General features: G+C 38.7%; 1 protein-coding gene across 3 annotated transcripts in view; it reads right to left on the bottom strand.

Moving 5' to 3' along the window:
- Positions 1 to 19507, bottom strand: part of cip2a (cellular inhibitor of PP2A) — a 90317-nt gene that overhangs the window by 38612 nt on the left and 32198 nt on the right. For all 3 annotated transcript variants that reach the window (XM_059968513.1, XM_059968511.1, XM_059968514.1), the window contains exons 10-15: positions 17413 to 17637; positions 13891 to 14050; positions 12301 to 12442; positions 8393 to 8492; positions 6807 to 6925; positions 1181 to 1361 (exon numbers count right to left, since the gene is read on the bottom strand). In XM_059968513.1, the coding sequence (XP_059824496.1) occupies positions 1181 to 1361; positions 6807 to 6925; positions 8393 to 8492; positions 12301 to 12442; positions 13891 to 14050; positions 17413 to 17637 (927 nt within the window). The remainder of the gene's footprint in view (positions 1 to 1180; positions 1362 to 6806; positions 6926 to 8392; positions 8493 to 12300; positions 12443 to 13890; positions 14051 to 17412; positions 17638 to 19507) is intronic.

Raw genomic sequence — 19507 nt, 5'->3', positions numbered from 1 at the left:
TACTATGAAATGCAGAAGTGGCAGGATATTTAGAAAATCAAAATATAACCAAGTCAACATGATCTTATGAAAAGGAAATCAACTTTGACAAATTTATTTGCAACATATCAAGCAGAATGGATATAGGAAAACTGATAGAAGTATCAATGAAATCCTAAAAATACAGTTGATAAGATGCCACATAAAAGGTTGCTTAAGGCTTTTATTAGAAAAGGCTACACTATAATTACAGTATCTATAAACTGTCAGATGTTCAGCAAATAACCAATATTATTAAAGTAGAACTTTCCTCTATTTACTGTGAAGACAGATGCCACAACGTTTGGTCTCCACTACAAACCTTCTCTGCCTCTTACTCCACCTTTCTCCACAAGAACTACAGTATCTGAGGATGAACCTAACTGTGTACAATATATTTAACCCAGAAAAGTTTATAAATCCATGCTATGATTAGGCCAAACCATTTTCACACATATGACTCAGCTGTTGCCTGCCTTGGGCTACAAAATCTTCATCTACCACCTAATCATTTCTCAAAAAAAATTTCTGTATTAATTTCTACAAAAATCCCGTTCTCCAGTCACTCATATGCATTAACGTACCTTCGCTCAAAGACACAGCTCAGTTTTGATATATTTGATCCTTGTTTTCAATTATTTAACAAAGTGTCCTCCCCTTTCTATATAACACCCTGCAAATGTAACCTCTCAGCTTTCAGTAAAGTCTCATTTGAGGAATTCAGGGCAACCCAGATAGTTCCATCAGTGTTGTCTGTTCCTTCAATGACAAACAGCCAAGATTTGAAACTGATAAGGCAAAAACATTGACACAGATGTGCTTAATTCACTCAGTTTCACCATCTTTAAAACATTTCACTTTGACCAAACTTTTCAGTCATCTGTCATAATATTGCCTTAAGTGATTTTTGGAAAATTTTATTTAATGATGTCCCCATCAAGTACTGAGGCTTTTATTTTAAAATATCAGTCTAAAAATGCTACAATTTTATCTTACTCATTGCACTTTATCAGTTGAACAGACTAAGGCCAAGTGCTATGGGCAATTAATAACTGTGGTGAACTCAGTAAGCTTATCAATATCAATCATAAATAAGTACAATATCAAAAGCATGTTATCATAATTAAGTATCTTATAAACACAATCAACATGCAGTACAAACCTCTGCTCCCATTTGCAATTTATCAATTAATTCATGAATATTTGATCTGGCAGCATCAGCAGTGCTTGAACACTTTGGTGTTAGTAAGTTTGTTGATTGCTGCTGGACAGGTATGTTTTTAATCACGTGATCAGAATTCTGTTGCTTACAAGCATTATTGGCAGCAATGCTTTCTCCAAGCCTTAAAAAAAAGAGCACCATTATTGTAAACACAAGAGATTCTTTTGATGCTAGAAATCTTGAACAACACACACAAAACACTGAAGGAATTCAGTTTGTCAGGCAGCATAAATGGAGAGAAATAAATAATAATGATTCCAAGTTTGAACAGCCTGTAATATGAAGAGCATTTGATGGCTATGGGCCTATATTCACTGGAATTCAGAAGAATGAGGGGTGACCTAATTGAAACCTATCGAATGGTGAAAGCCCTTGATAGTGTGGATGTGGAGAGAACGTTTCCTATGGTGGAAGAGTCTAAGGCCAGAGGACACAGCCTCAGAATAGAGGGCTGTTCTTTTAGAACAGAGACAAGGTATTTCTTTAGCCAGAGAGTGGTGAATCTATGCAATTCATTTCCACAGGCAGCTGTGGAGGCCTTGTCTGTATGTATATTTAAGACAGAGGTTGATAAATTCTTGGTTGGTCAGAGCATGAAGGGACAAAAGGGGAAGGCAGGAGATTAGGGCTGGGAGGAAAAATGAATCAGTCATGATGAAAAGTCAGAGTAGGTTCGATGGGCCAAATGGACTAATTATGCTCCTATGACTTATGGACTTTCTAGACTTCTCAGAACAGGCAAAGAAAGGGGCAGAAGCCAGTATAAGAAGATTGGTGGGGGGAATGGAAGGAGTACAAGCTGGCAGATGATAGGTGGGACTAGGTGAGGGGGAAGGTGGGTGGGTGGTGGAGTGGGATGAAATAAGAAGCAGGGAGGGAAAAGGTGGAGAAGGTCAAGGGCTGAAGGAGGAGGAATATAATCAAAGAGGACAGTGGACCATGGAAACAAGGGATGGAGGAAGATGACCCAGAGGGAGGAGATAGGCAGTTAAGAAGGGGTGAAAGGTTAACCATAATGGACGATGGATAAAAAGAGGAGAGAGGGGTGAGAAATTACTATGTTGGAAAAATCAATGTTCATGTCATCAGGTCAAGGCTACCCAGATGGAATATATAGCATTGCTCCTCCAACAAATTGAGTCAAGGAGGTTTTACATTAATGTAAAACCTGCAGTATCTCACATAGGTCATTATTGAGTATATATACTGTACAGTTAATCAGAGTATGTCCAAGAATTGACACAGCACAATTTTTGTAGATTTGTGACATAACAGAAAATTTACCATGATAAAATGCAAGAAATGGCTGTAATATGATGAAAACAAATTATAGCAAATGATTAGCTCAACTTGAAATTGTGTTTTTGTATTATGCTTTAATAAAAATTCTATTAATCAAAATGACTAAAACAACTCCTCACCCTAAATCACTTTTCAATTAATTAATCCCTTAAACTATAAATCAAGAATCTCCTCCTTTTATCTCTCCCACAAATACAAGAGGTGTTACAACAAAACACTGATAACCTGTTATCCAATGATTCAGAAATCCCATTGGTTCAGTTTGTAGTTTGCAGATAATTTTTGTAAGCTCCCTTCCCAGTCACCGTGTCCCTGGTCCCTGCCCTCTCTTCTCACTCACAGGGGTCCAGATTGCCAGATTCCTTTCCCACTCATGAGGAACCCATTTCTGGGCTCCCTTTAAACTTAATTGGTTCACAGGAAAATGTACGTTATTGTGCAACATAAAAAGTCAATTTAAAATGCATTAGTGCATTGAAAGGAAGAGCATTGAAGCACAGAAAATCTAGCAGATTGAAATGACTTAAGTCCTCAAACAGGTTATCAATTTTACTATGTTTTTCAATGATGATGCTTGAGAATTGTGGTGCAATTCAGCAGGGGCACCATGGGATCAAAGGCAAGACAGTGTAATTTAACTACGATACAAGCACTCTTTTTAATCTTTACTTTTAAAGAGCAACCAGAATTTTGTCCTACACTGTAATGTAATGCAGCAATCCAGAAATTAAGTTTGACAGTTACAAAACATCATTAAAAGCAAAAATTACAGATTTTAAAAATAGATTCTCTCTTTCTGCTTCCAATCCTCCCATTTCTCTCATTTGTGGCCCTTTTCCATCCCTCACCAATCTTCCTCCACCTCCTACATACAGTTCCGTTACAGGGTTTTCCCACTTCAACTGCCATTCACCTCCCTTCTTATAGTTTGCATTATCACCTACCTTACTTTTCAGATGCAAGCTCTTTGTGCTCCTACTCACTGTCCAGAACCTATCTTTACTTTCACCAAATCTATCCCCTCCCTCTGACTCACATCCTTTTTCCCTGCTCCCACAGATTATCTATCTGTCTCTATTTCCCAACTCTACCCTTCCCTACTCTTACCTAAGACCGTCAGCCAGTCATCCTCCCCTCTTTAGTTCACCTTGGGCTCTTGTACACCACTCCCCCTCTCTTTAAGTTTATTGTTATCTGACTTTACATATATACAACCAAGCAACTTTTCTTCAGGCCACGGTGCATCCACAAAATATACATCATACACAGCACATAAAACAAAGTAATACCACAAATAAGTTAAAATATAATTCAGAGTGGATGTAGTGCACAGCACAGGTAAAATGTAAACAGTAAATATTACAGTAAACAGCTCACTACCCTGGTGATGAGACCTCAGTTGAGACATTAGTTTCAGCCTGTGAGGAGAAGCTGTTACCCAGTCTGGTAGTCCTAGCCCTAATGCTCCTGTACTTTTGTTCTGATAGTAGTGCATCAAAGAGATTTTGAGATGCATGGTAGCAAACCTCAACAAAGCTTGGGCCCTTTGTATACAACACTCATGGTAAATGTCACATACAGAGGGAGGTAGAGCCCAGTGATCCTTTCAGCAATTTTTACTATCCACTATAGAGTCTTGCAGTCTGATGCCTTGCAGCTTCCATACCGCATAACAATGCAGCCAGACAAGATACTCTCAATGGTGCAAAGTTGTTAAAAGGAGGGCGGAGAGTGTTGCATGCCTCAATCTCCTTAGAAAGTATAGACTTTGTTGCATCTTCTTGACTACTAAGAAGGTGTTGGCTAGATCCAGGTTAGACTTTCCATAATGTGCACACCAAGGAACTTTCTACTCTTAACTCTCTCCATGGCAGAACCTTTGATGCACAATAGAGAGTGGTCAACCTGTGTGATCCTGAAGTCCACAAGCATCTCTTTTGTATCGTCCACATTTAGATTCAGGTTGTTGTTCTCACACTATTTGAAAACCCTCTATCCTCGTCTTTGTATGTTGACTCATCATTGCTGCTAATGAGGCCAATCACACTCAAGCAAACTTGAGAATGCAGTTTAAACTGGATCTGGCAATGCTATCATGAGTCAGCATCATGAACAGCAACAGGCTGAGCACACAGCCTCAGAAGGCATCAGTGCTCAGCATGATAGAGCTTGAGATGTTGCTACTAATTTGGACTGACTAGGATCTTTCTATCAAGAAGTCCAAAATCCAATTACAGCGATGGGTGTTGAGGCCCAAAGAGGACAATTTACCCACCAGCTTCTGAGGGATGACTGCGTTAAAAGAAAAGCATCTTTTTCTCCAGTCCTAAAGAAGGGTCCCAGCCCACAATATCGACTGTGCTCGTTACCATAGATGCTGCCTGACCTGCTGAGTTCCTCCAGCATTTTTTGTGTATTGCTTGGATTTTCAGCATCTGTAGATTTTCTCTTGTTTGTGAGTTCTTACATCAAACTATTTGTTGCTCAAAATACAAGTCTGTTTTTACTTACTGCAGGTGATACCACAGAAATACTTGATTTGTTGAGTACCATTTCTTGATCTACTATCTTAGGTGCTTTAAGTGAAGCACGACAACAGCTACATTTCATTAGGAATTTAAGTACAGACAGACAGACATACTTTATTGATCCCGAGGGAAATTGGGTTTCATTGGATTTGGTTTGTCTCCAAAGACACTCGCAAATTTCTACAGGTGTAACGTGGAGAGCATTCTAACTGGCTGCATCACCATCTGGTATTGGTGGGGGGGTGGGAGGTGTGCACTGCACATGATCGAAATAAGCTCTAGACAGATGTAGACTTAGTCAGTTCCATCATGGGCACCAGCCTCTCCTGCATTCAGGACATCTTCAAGAAGCGATGTCTCAAAATAGCAGGATCTATCATTAAAGAAACCCATCACCCAGGACATGCCCTCCTCTCATTGTTACCATGAAGTACACACTCAATGGTTTAGGAATAGCTCCTCCTCTTCTGCCATCCAATTTCTGAATGGACATTGAATGGATCACTACCTCACTACATTTTTGTTTCTCTTTTTGCACTACCGATCTAACTTTAAAAAAAATATATAAAAAGTCGGCCCTCCTTATCCACAGGTTCCGCATGCACAGATTCAACCAACCACGGATCGGGAAAACCTAGATGTTCTCTCTCCAGCACTCGCTGTTTGAGCATGCATAGACTTTTTTTTTGTCATTATTCCCTAAACAATACAGTATATCAATTATTTACATAGCATTTACATTGTATTAGGTATTATAAGTAATCTAGAGATGACTTAAAGTATATGGGAGGAGGTGCATAGGTTACAGTGGATCAGGATTGAAAAAAATGTAAGTTCTCTCTCCAGCACTCCTTGTTCGAGCATGTACTGTACAGACATTTCTTCTTCTCATTATTCCCTAAACAATACAGTATAACAACTATTTACATAGCATTTACATTGTATTAGGTATTATAAGTAAGTCAGAACAGGTACATCCGGTATTATTTAGCGTCAGCAGGTCAAACGTTTGTCTTAGTATATAGTACATATTTTACCTTTCTATACATATAAAACACTTAAGAAATGTATGTATTTCAATAATTAAGCCACTGTGTTGCTTAGTAATAACTGTAGCTTTCATCAGGGCAGGGCCTTTCATGCTCCATTATTCTCACTTTATCCTTTAAAATTGTTCCGATCATTGACCGACTGTAGCCTAACACTTCTCCCATGACCGATGGTGTTTCACCTCTTTCCGATCACTTTATTATTTCCACTTTATTTTCAATCGTGATTGTTTTCCATCAACTGAACAGAAACACTGTGGGCAGTGGGTCCTGAGCTCCGCCAGGTCCTAAAGTCCACCACAATGAGACAGGCTAAATAAGGGACTTGAGCATCTGCATTTTTTGCTATCCACGGGGGGGGGTCCCGGAACCAATCCCTCACAGATAAGGAGGGCCGACTGCACGCATGCACGCACACACAGTATATATACACATACTTCTTACTGAAATTTACAATTTTTATTATGTATTGCAAAGAACTGCTGCACATAACAAATTTCACTACTTATGCCAGTGATATTAAAGCTGATTCTGATTAAACCTGATTCTTTCACATTGACTCCAACAACTAACATACCATATTTCATTCAAAGCAGTTACAATATTAAAGCTCTATAAAGTGCAAAATTGTTATCCAAGACAGTGATCATTCTGAACAACCAATAGTAAAAGTAAACCAGCACTTACATAATAGCAGGAAAATCAGGCAAAGGTGCTGCCTCAAACAGAACCTTTAAAGCAAACTGTACATACTCTCTGTGCTCAGATGTCAATGCAAATGACAAAGCTGAAGTAAGTCGCTGGTCCTGAGGGAAACATAAAAAAAAAACTAAAAATGAATAAAGCCAATTCTTCGTTCAAACTTTGTAGTACAATTCATAATTTTTTTCTGTTCTCCCTAATAGGTACAGAGGAGCTGGAAGGAATTCAACATAGGAACAGTTAAACAAAGCTGACAATTTTTAAGTACTTCCTTACGAAAATGATTACCATATGCTAAATAGGAGCTGAGGAAGATGGAAAGAGTACATATATGGATATCTTTTAGATCAAATAAATACCAGGGAAAAACAGGCATTTAGATGAGTTATTTGAGAGACCACTGAGATCTGCTGCATTAAACATATTATGAGATACAGAACAGAAATAGTTTTTAAATGTTTCTTTACAAAAACTACCAGCAATATACCAAATTAAATATTTTCTCTGAAAATATATAATTCAAAATCAAGTTTCATCCTTCAGTGAATCTCTGGCACATTAAAAAGGAAGTGCCAAGATTTTCTTGTTAGCTACAATAGTAGATGTTCTACTGTTTTATAGTATTATTAATTAATGATAGGTATAATTGCAGCCATCCCAAAATAAGTGGTCAGTGTGAATTATTCCAATGCAGGTATGTATCCTCCTGGAAGTACACTGGCTCAGGCCTTATCACTTTCCAGGTACATACTTCAGTTAGGCTTCAAAATATATTTCTAAGATAGGCCATTCATTTTTTTACTGATGCAGATACTATATGGGGTATTAGATGCTTCTAGTCAGGCATGCAGTTAGAACCAAACTATGGAGATCAAGTACATTTGATGGGCAACTCTATTAAGAGTTTAGTCAGTGAAAATTGCTGGAAAACCTCATAAGATACTGAAACACTTGAGCTGAAACATCCATGTACAGCTTACCTAAAATTCAAAGATCTCTCAACCAAGTAAACAGGGAGAATTGATATCAAACATCCTTTGCTGTTAATCCTCTTATATTCAGAAATATGTGGAAATATCTAGGAAGCAACTATGCAAGATCAAGACCTTCTAGAGACCAGACAAAATATCATTCCTTCAGCTTTTAATTATTGTTGAATATCAACAGAGAAAAATATTGCATTCAAGTTTAACTTTGAACTTTGTCTCCTTTGTCTCTAACATTTGTTGTTGTTTACCTCTCCATTTTTTTCCTGTCAATACTTTGAGTTAATTATTCTAACTTATACTACTTCCATTTAGACTGATGAATTTTCACATTCAATTTAGTAAGCTGCTATTGTTAAACAAGTCAAAGATCAGCCATGGATTCCTGATGACTCTTAGCTGCCATTATAAAATCTTTCAGTGACCAAACATCTGGGCCAATATTCTACCACTTGCTAATAAATCACATTTTTCAAAGTGGTTGAAGAATTAACACATTAAATGCAATATCTTTATTAACCAAATTACAAATAAGTAGTAAGACCTCATAGAAATACAAGTTTTAAACATACCATTAATTATTACCTGCAAAATCTTATAAAAGTTTGCTTCCATGTTCGGCACCAACTGTTTGACTTCACTCATAAGGGTAAGAGTCTTTAAGACAATATCTGTACCTATTTTACTTTTTAACATGTTGGAGAATGAAGAATGAAATACGTTTATAAAAATTATAACAATGTCAATTATAAGCTATTCTTGGGTTACAAGTGCTTATTTTACTTTTGCCATAAATTATGTGCATTAACAAATGAACACTATATGAAGCAATTTAGAAATTTAGAAAAATGAACCATAGAAATTAAATTTCTCTATTATGTAAACAAATCCTTATCCAAATATTTATCCTTTTTTGAGAAAATTACTACCAAATCTGCTTTTCCCATCTTTTCAGACAGTACATTAAACTGATTTTTTTTTATTTTGTCATGTCACTGTTAAGTCATTTGTCAGCTACCATGCCACAGGAAACAAATTTCCTTTTTTATATAACCATATAACAATTACAGCATGGAAACAGGCCATCTCAGCTCTTGTAGTCCGTGCCGAACACTGACCTGCACTCAGCCCATAACCCTCCATTCCTTTCCTGTCCATATACCTATCCAATTTTACTTTAAATGACAATACCGAACCTGCCTCTACCACTTCTACTGGAAGCTCGTTCCACACAGCTACCACTCTGAGTAAGGAAATTCCCCCCTGTGTTACCCTTAAACTTTTACCCCCTAAATCTCACCTCATGTCCTCTTGTTTGAATCTCTCCTACTTTCAATGGTAAAAGCCTATCCACATCAACTCTATCTATCCCCCTCATAATTTTAAATACCTCTATCAAGTCCCCCCTCAACCTTCTATGCTCCCTGTAACTTAGGTGCTGAAACCCAGGGAACATTCTAGTAAATCTTCTCTGTACTCTCTCTATTTTGTTGGCATCTTTCCTATAATTCGGTGACCAGAACTGTACACAATACTCCAAATTCGGCCTTACCAATGCCTTGTACAATTTTAACATTACATCCCAACTCCAGAACTCAGTGCTCTGATTTATAAAGACCAGCATACCAAAAGCTTTCTTCACCAGCCTATCCACATGAGATTCCACCTTCAGGGAACTATGCAACATTATTCCTAGATCACTCTGTTCTACTGCATTCTTCAGTGCTCTATCATTTACCATGTATGTCCTATTTGGATTATTCCTACCAAAATGTAGCACCTCACGCTTATCAGCATTAAACTCCATCTACCATCGTTCAGCCCACTCTTCTAACTGGCCTAAATTTCTCTGCAAGCTTTGAAAATCTACTTCATTATCCACAATGCCACCTACCTTAGTATCATCTGCATACTTACTAATCCAATTTACCACCCCATCATCCAGATCATTAATGTATATGACAAACAACATTGGACCCAGTACAGATCCCCAAGGCACACCACTAGTCACCGGCCTCCAACCTGACAAACAGTTATCCACCACTACTCTCTGGCATCTCCCATCCAGCCACTGTTGAATTCATTTTACTACTTCAATATTAATACCTAACAATTGAATCTTCCTAACTAACCTTCCGTATGGAACCTTGTCAAAGGACTTACTGAAGTCCATAGACAACATCCATTGCTTTACCCTTGTCAACTATCCTCGTAACCTCTTCAAAAAATTCAATAAGATTTGTCAAACATGACCTTCCACACACAAATCCATGTTGACTGTTCCTAATCAGACCCTGATTATATATACCATCTCTAAGAATACTTTCCATTAATTTACCCACCACTGATGTCAAACTGACAGGCCTATTATTGCTAGGTTTACTCTTAGAACCCTTTTTAAACAATGGAACCACATGAGCAATACCCCAATCCTCCGGCACCATCCCCGTTTCTAATGACATTTGAAATATTTCTGTCAGAGCCCCTGCTATTTCTACAATAACTTCCCTCAAGGTCCTAGGGAATATCCTGTCGGGACCCGGAGATTTATCCACTTTTATACTCCTTAAAAGCACCAGTACTTCCTCCTCTTTAATCGTCATAGTTTCCATAACTTCCCTACTTGTTTCCCTTACCTTACACAATTCAATATCCTTCTCCTTAGTGAATATCGAAGAAAAGAAGTTGTTCAAAATCTCCCCCATCTCTTTTGGCTCCACACATAGCTCTCTACTCTGATTCTCTAAGGGACCAATTTTATCCCTCACTATCCTTTTGCTATTAATATAACTGTAGAAACCCTTCGGATTTATTTTCACCTTACTTGCCAAAGCAACCTCGTATCTTCTTTTAGCTTTTCTGATTTCTTTCTTAAGATTCTTCCTACATTCTTTATATTCCTTGAGCACCTCATTTACTCCATGCTGCCTATACATATTGTAGATATCTCTCTTTTTCCAAACCAAGTTTCCAATATCCCTTGAAAACCATGGCTCTCTCAAACTTTTATCCTTTCCTTTCAACCTAACAGGAACATAAAGATTCAGTACCCTCAAAATTTCACCTTTAAATGACCTCCCTTTCTCTGTTACATCCTTCCCATAAAACAAATTGTCCCAATCCACTCCTCCTAAATCCTTTCGCATCTCCTCAAAGTTAGCCTTTCTCCAATCAAAAATCTCAACCCTGGGTCCAGTCCTATCTTTCTCCATAATTATATTGAAACTAATGGCATTGTGATTACTGGACCCAAAGTGCTCCCCAACACATACCTCTGTCACCTGACCTATTTCATTCTCTAACAGAAGATCCAACACTGCCTCTTCTCTAGTTGGTACCTCTATGTATTACTGCAAAAAACTATCTTGCACACATTTTACAAACTCCAAACCATCCACCCCTTTTACAGTATGGGCTTCCCGGTCTATGTGTGGAAAATTAGAATCTCCCACAATCACAACACTGTGTTACTACAAATATCTGCTATCTCCTTGCAGATTTGCTCCTCCAATTCTCACTCCCCATTAGGTGGTCTATAATACATCCCTATAAGTGTTACTACACCTTTCCCATTCCTCAATTCCACCCAAATTACCTCCCTAGACGAGCCCTCTAATCTATCCTGCCAGAGCACTGCTGTAATATTTTCTCTGACAAGCAACGCAACACCTCCCTTCTTGTCCCTCCAATTCTATCACACCTGAAGCAACGAAATCCAGGAATATTTAGTTGCCAATCACACCCCTCCTGCAACCATGTTTCACTAATAGCTACAACATCATATTTCTAGGTATCAATCCATGCTCTAAGCTCATCCACCTTTCTTACGATGCTCCTAGCATTAAAATAAATGCATTTAAGAAATTCTCCACCTCTTCCTGTTTATCTCTAACAGTACAAAGAACTTTACTGTCTTCTTTTTCTTCCTTCTCCCATAGATTTGTTCCTACACACTGGTTCCCCTCCCCCCGCCCCCCATAACCTTTTAATGTTCCAAAGCCAATTAGGATTTGTGAACATTTATTTAAAAAAATCCAAAGATGCTCAGAATAAGCTCAAGGTAAATGGATAGTACCCCAAGAGAACTTAAAATTCAGAGGGCATACCAGAAATTTTGCCTGAGGAGATGATTTGGAAGAGGTTCCAAGGAAGTCAGGAGGGGATGGGCTTAGAAGGGATTCCCAAATATGAACCCAAATAGCCAAGGCAAATCAAACAGAGCACAAAGAAAATACTGCACTGTAAAAGTTTTTAATGATAGAACACAGAAGAGGCAAGATCACTTGGATGAGGATTTTAAATTCAAATGCATTTAACAAAAACATTTCCTTCCAGTTAATGCTAGAACAAAATATATGAATCTCCTGCCACCAAAACAATTCTTTAAATTGCTGAATAATTATAACACTCTAATGCTAGTTAATAAATGCTTGAAAAGATTCCACAAGAGCATTTTCTTGTTTTTTTTATATAAAGACAATCCAAGTGCTTACCATAGTTCCACATCTGTTATATTGCTCCGATAGCCAATATCCATTCTATTGTATGTAAACTGATACTCCAGAATTGAAATACAATTCCTGGCAGTGAGAACTTTAGCAATCTGTAATTTTGCTGTGTCATCTCCACAAAGCAGTAAATGTAGTTAAGAAAAAATGCAAAGCACTTTTCGCTTCCTCCATCCTTGAACATACCTACTTTAATCTAAGATTAGCCCTCACTTAATTAGATCTCCTTCAGTCAAGTAAAAGTGTAATCCACCAAAAGACTATTGCCACTTACTGGTATTTGCTAAATTATGCTACAGCTTTATCACAACTTCAAGGGACACATAAGGTGGTTCACCAGCTTTGGCTACATTTAATGACATTTTTGGGTGTACCTACACCTCAGGGACTGCAGTGGCTCAAGAAGGCAGCTCATCACCACCTTCTCAAGGACAGCTAGGGATGGGCAATAAATGCTGGCAGCTGGTAACACTCATATCCTGTAAATAAATATTTATTTTTAAATAGCATAGGTTAAATCTCTCTACAGACAATTAAGTTACAGTGGCACAGGCTAATTGTTATATCAGAGATTTCAATTCTTCTGGTAAGATGGTGGCACTCATATGCAGTGACTTCTATAGTCAACCAAAGGCGTTATTTCCTTTTTAAAATGTATTTTCTACAAATGCAAGAGCCTGTTAGACATTAAGACTTTAAAGTACTGCAAATTTACCCCATCAGCGAATTTCCTGTTGGCAGAGAAAATGAAAGAGCTAAACTTGGTGCAGACTATAATGATGCCTGCGATGGAGAGTCATCACTGTGTGAAGGGTTGTGCAGTCATTTTAGTCACTTTTCACGTGATCAGAAGACTCTGTTAGACATTGGTGGTGTGGAATGCTGCTAGTCCAATTCATTGGATTATTGACAAATGGTGAGGGAGCTGCATGGCCTCGGTCGTAGCCTGCTTGCAATCACCCAGATGATCACTGGAGTGTTGGAGGAAGCCTGATTGTATTTTACTTCTATCTTATATGTGCTGTGTATGACTGTTGGTATTGTTTTGCACCTTGGCCCTGGAATGATTCTGTTTCGTTTGGCTGTATTCATGAGTCTTCATGTGTGGTTGACTGACAATTAAACTTAAACTTGAAGTTAAAAAAAATTCTTGAAAACCTTCTTAGCTTCCAAAATACACAAGCCTTTATATTAATTGTGGAAACAGTAAACTAAAAAAAAAACTTCTTAAACTTTTATTTCTGTATACATAAGATGTTCAATTGGTTAGCATTCTCAGCTCTCGATTACAGGGTGAAAATACTAAACTGTAAATCTGATCTGATATATCATTCCATCCGGAAGAGAGTAAAGTTTTTTTTTGGTGCTTCCAGATTGTATAGTATTTAGCTCAGTTAGGGTGTTTTGTAAAAATATCCCCACATTCAAACACAATATTAATTCAATTAACAAAGACAAACTTCAGTTACCCGAATAAAGTAAATTAATAGCTGTTCAGAATATTTAATATTCTCAATACTCATGCTAACTTCAGTGCTTATGCTTTAGATGACCATATCTAACCAAAAAGGATATCCAAAAGGACATCAAGTGCCCTTGCAATTCGCTCATATTTCTTTTTTAATAGAGCATCCTCTAAAGACTGGTCTGGAATCTTTAACTGCTCCAAGATAACAGGAAAAAGCAGCTCCATAAATGGCTCAACTGTGACCCAAAGGGTACAGTCAATTATTTCCTAGTAAATGCAATAGAAAGTAACAGAATAAATTCAGGCCAAAACATTGTTTTGTTACATGGCATTCACAGAACATGATAAACCTACAGCAAAATACGGGCCCTTTGGCCCACAATGCTGTGCCGAACATGTACTTACTTTAGAAATTACCTAGATTACCCATAGCCCTCTATTTTTCTAAGCTCCTGTACTATCCAGGAGTCTCTTGAAAGATCCTATCATATCCACCTCCACCAGTTACCAGCAGCCCATTTCACACACTCACCACTCTGCATAAAAAACTTACCCCGACATCTCCTTTGTATCTACTTCCAAGCACCTTAACACTGTGCCCTCTCATGTTAGCCATTTCAGCCCTAGAAAGAAGCCTGTCTATCCACACGATCATTGCCTGTCATCATCTTATACACCTCTATCAGGTCACCTTTCATCCTCTGCTATTCCAAGGAGAAAAGGTTGAGCTCACCCAACCTATTCTCATAAAGCATGCTCCCCAATCCAGGCAACATCCTTGTAAATCTCCTCTGCACTCTTTCTAGTTTCCACATCCTTCCCGTAGTGAGGTGACCTGAACTGAGCACAGTCCTCCAAGTGGGGTCTGACCAGGGTCCTACAAAGCTGTAACATTACCTCTCAGCTCCTAAACTCAATCCCACAGTTGATGAAGTCCAATGCACCATATGCTTTCTTAACCACAGTCAACATGTGCAGCAACTTTGAGTGTCCTATGCATTTAGACTCCAAGATCCCTCTGATCCTCCACACTGCCAAGAGTCTGACCATTAATACTACATTCTGCCATCATATTTGACCTACCAATATGAACCACCTCACTTATCTGGGTTGAACTCCATCTGCCACTTCTCAGCCCAGTTTTGCATCCTATCGATGCTTCCTGTAACCTGACAGCCCTCCACACTATCCACAACACCTTCAACCTTTGTGTCATCAGCAAATTTACTAATCCATCCCTTCACTTCTTCATCCAGGTCATTTATAAAAATCACACAAAGAAGTGGTCCCAGAACATATCTCCGAGGCACACTACTGATCACCAACCTCCATGCAGAATATGACTCGTCTACAACCACTCTTTGCCTTCTGTGGACAAGCCAATTCTGGATCCACAAAGCAAGGTCCCCTTGGATCCCATGCCTCCTTACTTTCTCAATAAGCCTTGCATGAGGTACCTTATCAAATACTTTGCTGAAATCCATATACACCACATCTACTGCTCTACCTTCATCAACATGTTTAGTCACATTCTCAAAAAATTCAATCAGGCTCATAAGGCACACCGTGCCTTTGACAAAGCCATGCTGACTATTCCTAATCATATTATGTCTTTCCAAATGTACATAAATCCTGCCTCTCAGGATCTTTTCCATCAACTTACCATCCACTGAAGTAAAGTATTCACTACGTAACTTTTCTGAAATCCACTTATTCAATCCCATTTATTTTCTCCACCTGGCCTCTGAAATTCCTCATGTGATTCTTAATCTTCACCTCCATCAGCATGATGCAAGACGATGCAATTTATTTTATTACCAAGAGGGCTGGGATGAGTGTCAGCATGACCCTGTTTCTTTCCCCTCTTCCTCTCACTGTTTTTCTCCCTCACTATTCCCTTCTACTGACCCCATCTCCCTTACTTGGTCCCATACTCCGCCGTCCTCTCAAATCAGATTCCATTATCTTCATCCCTTTGCTCCTTCACCTATCACCTCCCAGCTTCTGTTGCTATTTCCACTCTTCCCTCTTCCATTTGCCCAATACTCCTCCTCACCTATTACTCGTTAACTCTTATTCCACCCCTTCCCCCATCTTTTTATAATGGCTACCTCTGTTCTATCTTTTGGTCCAGATGAAGGATGTCACCCAAATGATTGGCTGTCCAGTTTTCCTCCATAAATGCTGCCTGACCGACTGAGTTCCTCAAGCTTCTTGTGTGATGTCAAAGTCCTGCTATCAAATAATAACTGGATGCTCATTCTTGCTTTCCTCTCCACCCACTCACAAATTAAGTGAAACAATTGTTGACATTACAAGAAAGATATTAACATGGAAAGAAGAATGACTGACTGGCAGGAAGCAAGAGTGGGAATAAAGGGGATTTTCTAGTTGGCTGCCAATGATCAGTGGTGTTCCACAGGGTTCTGTAATGGAAACCCTTTCTTTTCACATTATCTAAGATCTGAATGATGAAATTGATGGCTTTGCTGTAAATTTATAGATGATATGAAGATAGGTGGAGGGGCAGGTAGTGTTGAGGAAACAGACAGCCAGCAAAATTACTTAAGTCAGATTGGGGGAATGGGTAAAGTGTCAAATGGAATACAGCGTAGGGAAATCTATGTTATGCTCTTTAGTGGAATGAATAAAGACATAGACTGCTTTCTAAACGGGAAGAAAATTCAGATATCAGAGGTGCAAAGGGACCTGGGAGTCCTTATTCAGGATTTCCTAAAAGTTAACTTGCAATTGAGTTGATGGTAAAGAAGGCAAATGCAATCTTAGTATTCATTTCAAGAGGACTAGAATATAAAGCCAGGATGTAATGCTGAGTATTTATAAAGCATTAGTCAGACCACACTTGAGTAGTGAATAGTATTAGGCCTCTTATCTAAAATGTACTGCCATTGGAGAGAGCCCAGAAGAGGTTCACGAGAATGACTGCAGAATGATAGGATTAATGTATGAGGAATGTTTGAGTGTTTGATGGTTCTGGGTCTGTACTCGCTGAAGTTTAGAAGAACCCGGGGGGGGGGGGGGGGTGATCTCATTGAAAACTATTGAATTTTGAAATGCCTAGATAGAGTGGATGTGGAGAGGATATTTCCTAGTGGGGGACCAAAGGGCACAACCTCAGAACCTCAGAATAAAAGAACATTCCTTTACAACAGAGATGAGGAGGAATTTCTTTCGCCAGAGGGTGATGAATCAGGGGAACTCACTGTCACGGATGGCCATGGAGGCTAAGTCATTGAGTATATTTATAGTGGAGGTTGATAGATTCTTAATTAGTAAGAGCATCAAAAGTTGCAGGAAGGCAGCAAGAAAATGGATTTGAAAGGGATAATAATTCAGCCATGATGGAATAGTGGGTCAGATCAATGAGCCAAATGGCCTAATTTTGCTCCTATGTCTTATGGTTTTAAGAAACATCTTAGCCTAATTTAACTGGCTCAGTCCTAAAATGAAGCATTATAAAATTTGGTTGCAAATTTTTATTCTAAAACCTCTAAGTTGAATTTACATCTTTAAAGAATTTATAAACTTATGTGTTTATAAAATGCAAACAGCTTTTAGCTTTTCATTTTCTACTTATTCATTCACTTTGATGTTTAAAGACCATGTACCTCAAATAGCTCTTTTAGAAGAACAAGAGCAAGTAATGAACACCTCTCAGGATTCTCTAGTGGTTGACTTGACCAATGGATAAGAGTAATAATTGGCTCTGAAGGTTTAAGTTGTGATTTGAGTTTAGCTGCTGTGAGTCTTTCTTCAGAAGCTCCAAACACTGCATGGCATAATATTCTCCTGAGACTGTTCACTGAGCAAAATGCAACTAGTAATTCAAGGATCTGCAGGAAAGAAAAGCTGCATTAGCTTATATGGAACTTAAAATGGGTTACAATCATATTAAACCAATGCACTACCCATCAGATTTTATCTTCTATAATTCATCTAGAAACAATAAAGACAAAAGTGGGACACTCAGCAAGTCAGACAGTTATGTCTTTAAAAATGGAAAATATCGCCAAGGTAAAAGCAGGATTCTATCATCCTTCTAAGCTCTTTCATTACACTTAGTATCGATGTTAAAATGGGATAAATAAACCAAATAATTCAGTCCAGTTAGTTTCTCAAGAAAGCAGGGAATTTAAAAAAAAATTCAAATGGACAACACAAGGCACTAATTGGAAAGACACAATTTGAGGACTTGTTAAGAGAATGCTTCATCTGATTTATTTCATTTAATTATGTTGAGCAGGTCACGAGCCTGTTTGAGTTTTTTGAAGAGGCAACAAAAGAAATTGATGAGGGTAGGTCAGTAGATGTGGTCTACGTCGATTTTAGCGAGGCATTTGACAAGGTCCCCTACGAGAGGCTCACCCAGAAAGTCAGGAGGCATGGGATCAGTGGAACCTTGGTTGTTTGGATAAAAAAATGGCTTACAGAAAGAAAGCAGAGGGTAGTAGTGGAAGGAAAGTATTCTGCCTGGAGGTCAGTGACTGGTGGAGTGCCGTAAGGATCTGTCCTGGGACCTCTGTTCTGTGATTTTCATAAATAAACTGGATGAAGAGGCGGAAGGATGGGTGAGTAAGTTTGCGGATGACACAAAGATTGGTGGTTGTGGATAGAGCTGTAGGTTGTCAAAGGTTACAAGAGGATATAGACAGGATGCAGTGTTGGGCAGAAAAGTGGCAGATGGAGTTCAATCCAGATAAGTATGAGGTGATGCATTTTGGAAGGACAAACCAGAAGGCTGAGTACACGGTTAATGGCCGGTTACTTAAGAGTGTGGATGAACAGAGGAACCTTGGAATTCAAATCCATACATACCTCAAGGTTGCTGCACAGGTTGATAGGGTAGTTAAGAAGGCCTATGGGATACTAGGCTTCATTAATAGGGGGATTGAGTTCAAGAGTAGAGAGATCATGTTGCAACTCTACAAATCTCTGGTGAGACCACATTTAGAGTATTGTGTTCAGTTCTGGTCACCTCATTATAGGAAGGATGAGGAAGCTATGGAGAGGATCCAGAGGAGATTTATCAGTATGTTGCCTGGATTGGAAAACAAGTCTTATGAGGTAAGGTTAGCAGAGCTGGGACTTTTCTCTTCGGAGCGTAAAAGAAAGAGAGGGGACTTGATAGAGGTCTACAAGATTTTGAGAGGCATAGATAAGTTGGATAGTCAGTATCTGTTTCCCAGGGCACGAATAGCCAGAGGGAATATGTACCAAGTTAAGGGAGGGAAGTTTAGGGGAGACATCAGGGGTAAGTTTTTTTTTCACTACACAGAGGTTTGAGGGTGCCTGGAATGACTTGTCAGGGATGGTGGTAGAGGCTAAAACATTAGGGGTATTTAAGACAGGCACATGGATGAAAGAAAAATAGAGGATTATGGGGTAGTGTGGGTTTAGTACTTTTTTAAAAAAGGAATATTTGGGTTGGCACAGTGTCGAGGGCCGAAGGACCTGTACTGTGCTGTAGTATTTTAATGTCTAGTGACAAGCATCAATGAGAGCTGCTCCACATTTTGGGAATGAAGGGGTTAACATACGAGGAGCGTTTGGCAGTTTTGGGTTTTTACTCACTGGAATTTAGAAAGACGCAGGGAGATCTCATTGAAACCTACTGAATGTTAAAAGAACTAGATAAAGTGGATCAAAAATTGATAGTTTCCTGATAGGTCAGGGCATCAAAGGTTATGGCAAAAAGGCAGGTGT

This window comes from Hypanus sabinus, chromosome 4 (genome assembly GCF_030144855.1).
Source record: "Hypanus sabinus isolate sHypSab1 chromosome 4, sHypSab1.hap1, whole genome shotgun sequence".
Lineage (NCBI taxonomy): Eukaryota > Metazoa > Chordata > Chondrichthyes > Myliobatiformes > Dasyatidae > Hypanus > Hypanus sabinus.
Note: the sequence above shows the minus strand (reverse complement) of the source record. Positions and strands in the feature narration are given on the sequence as shown.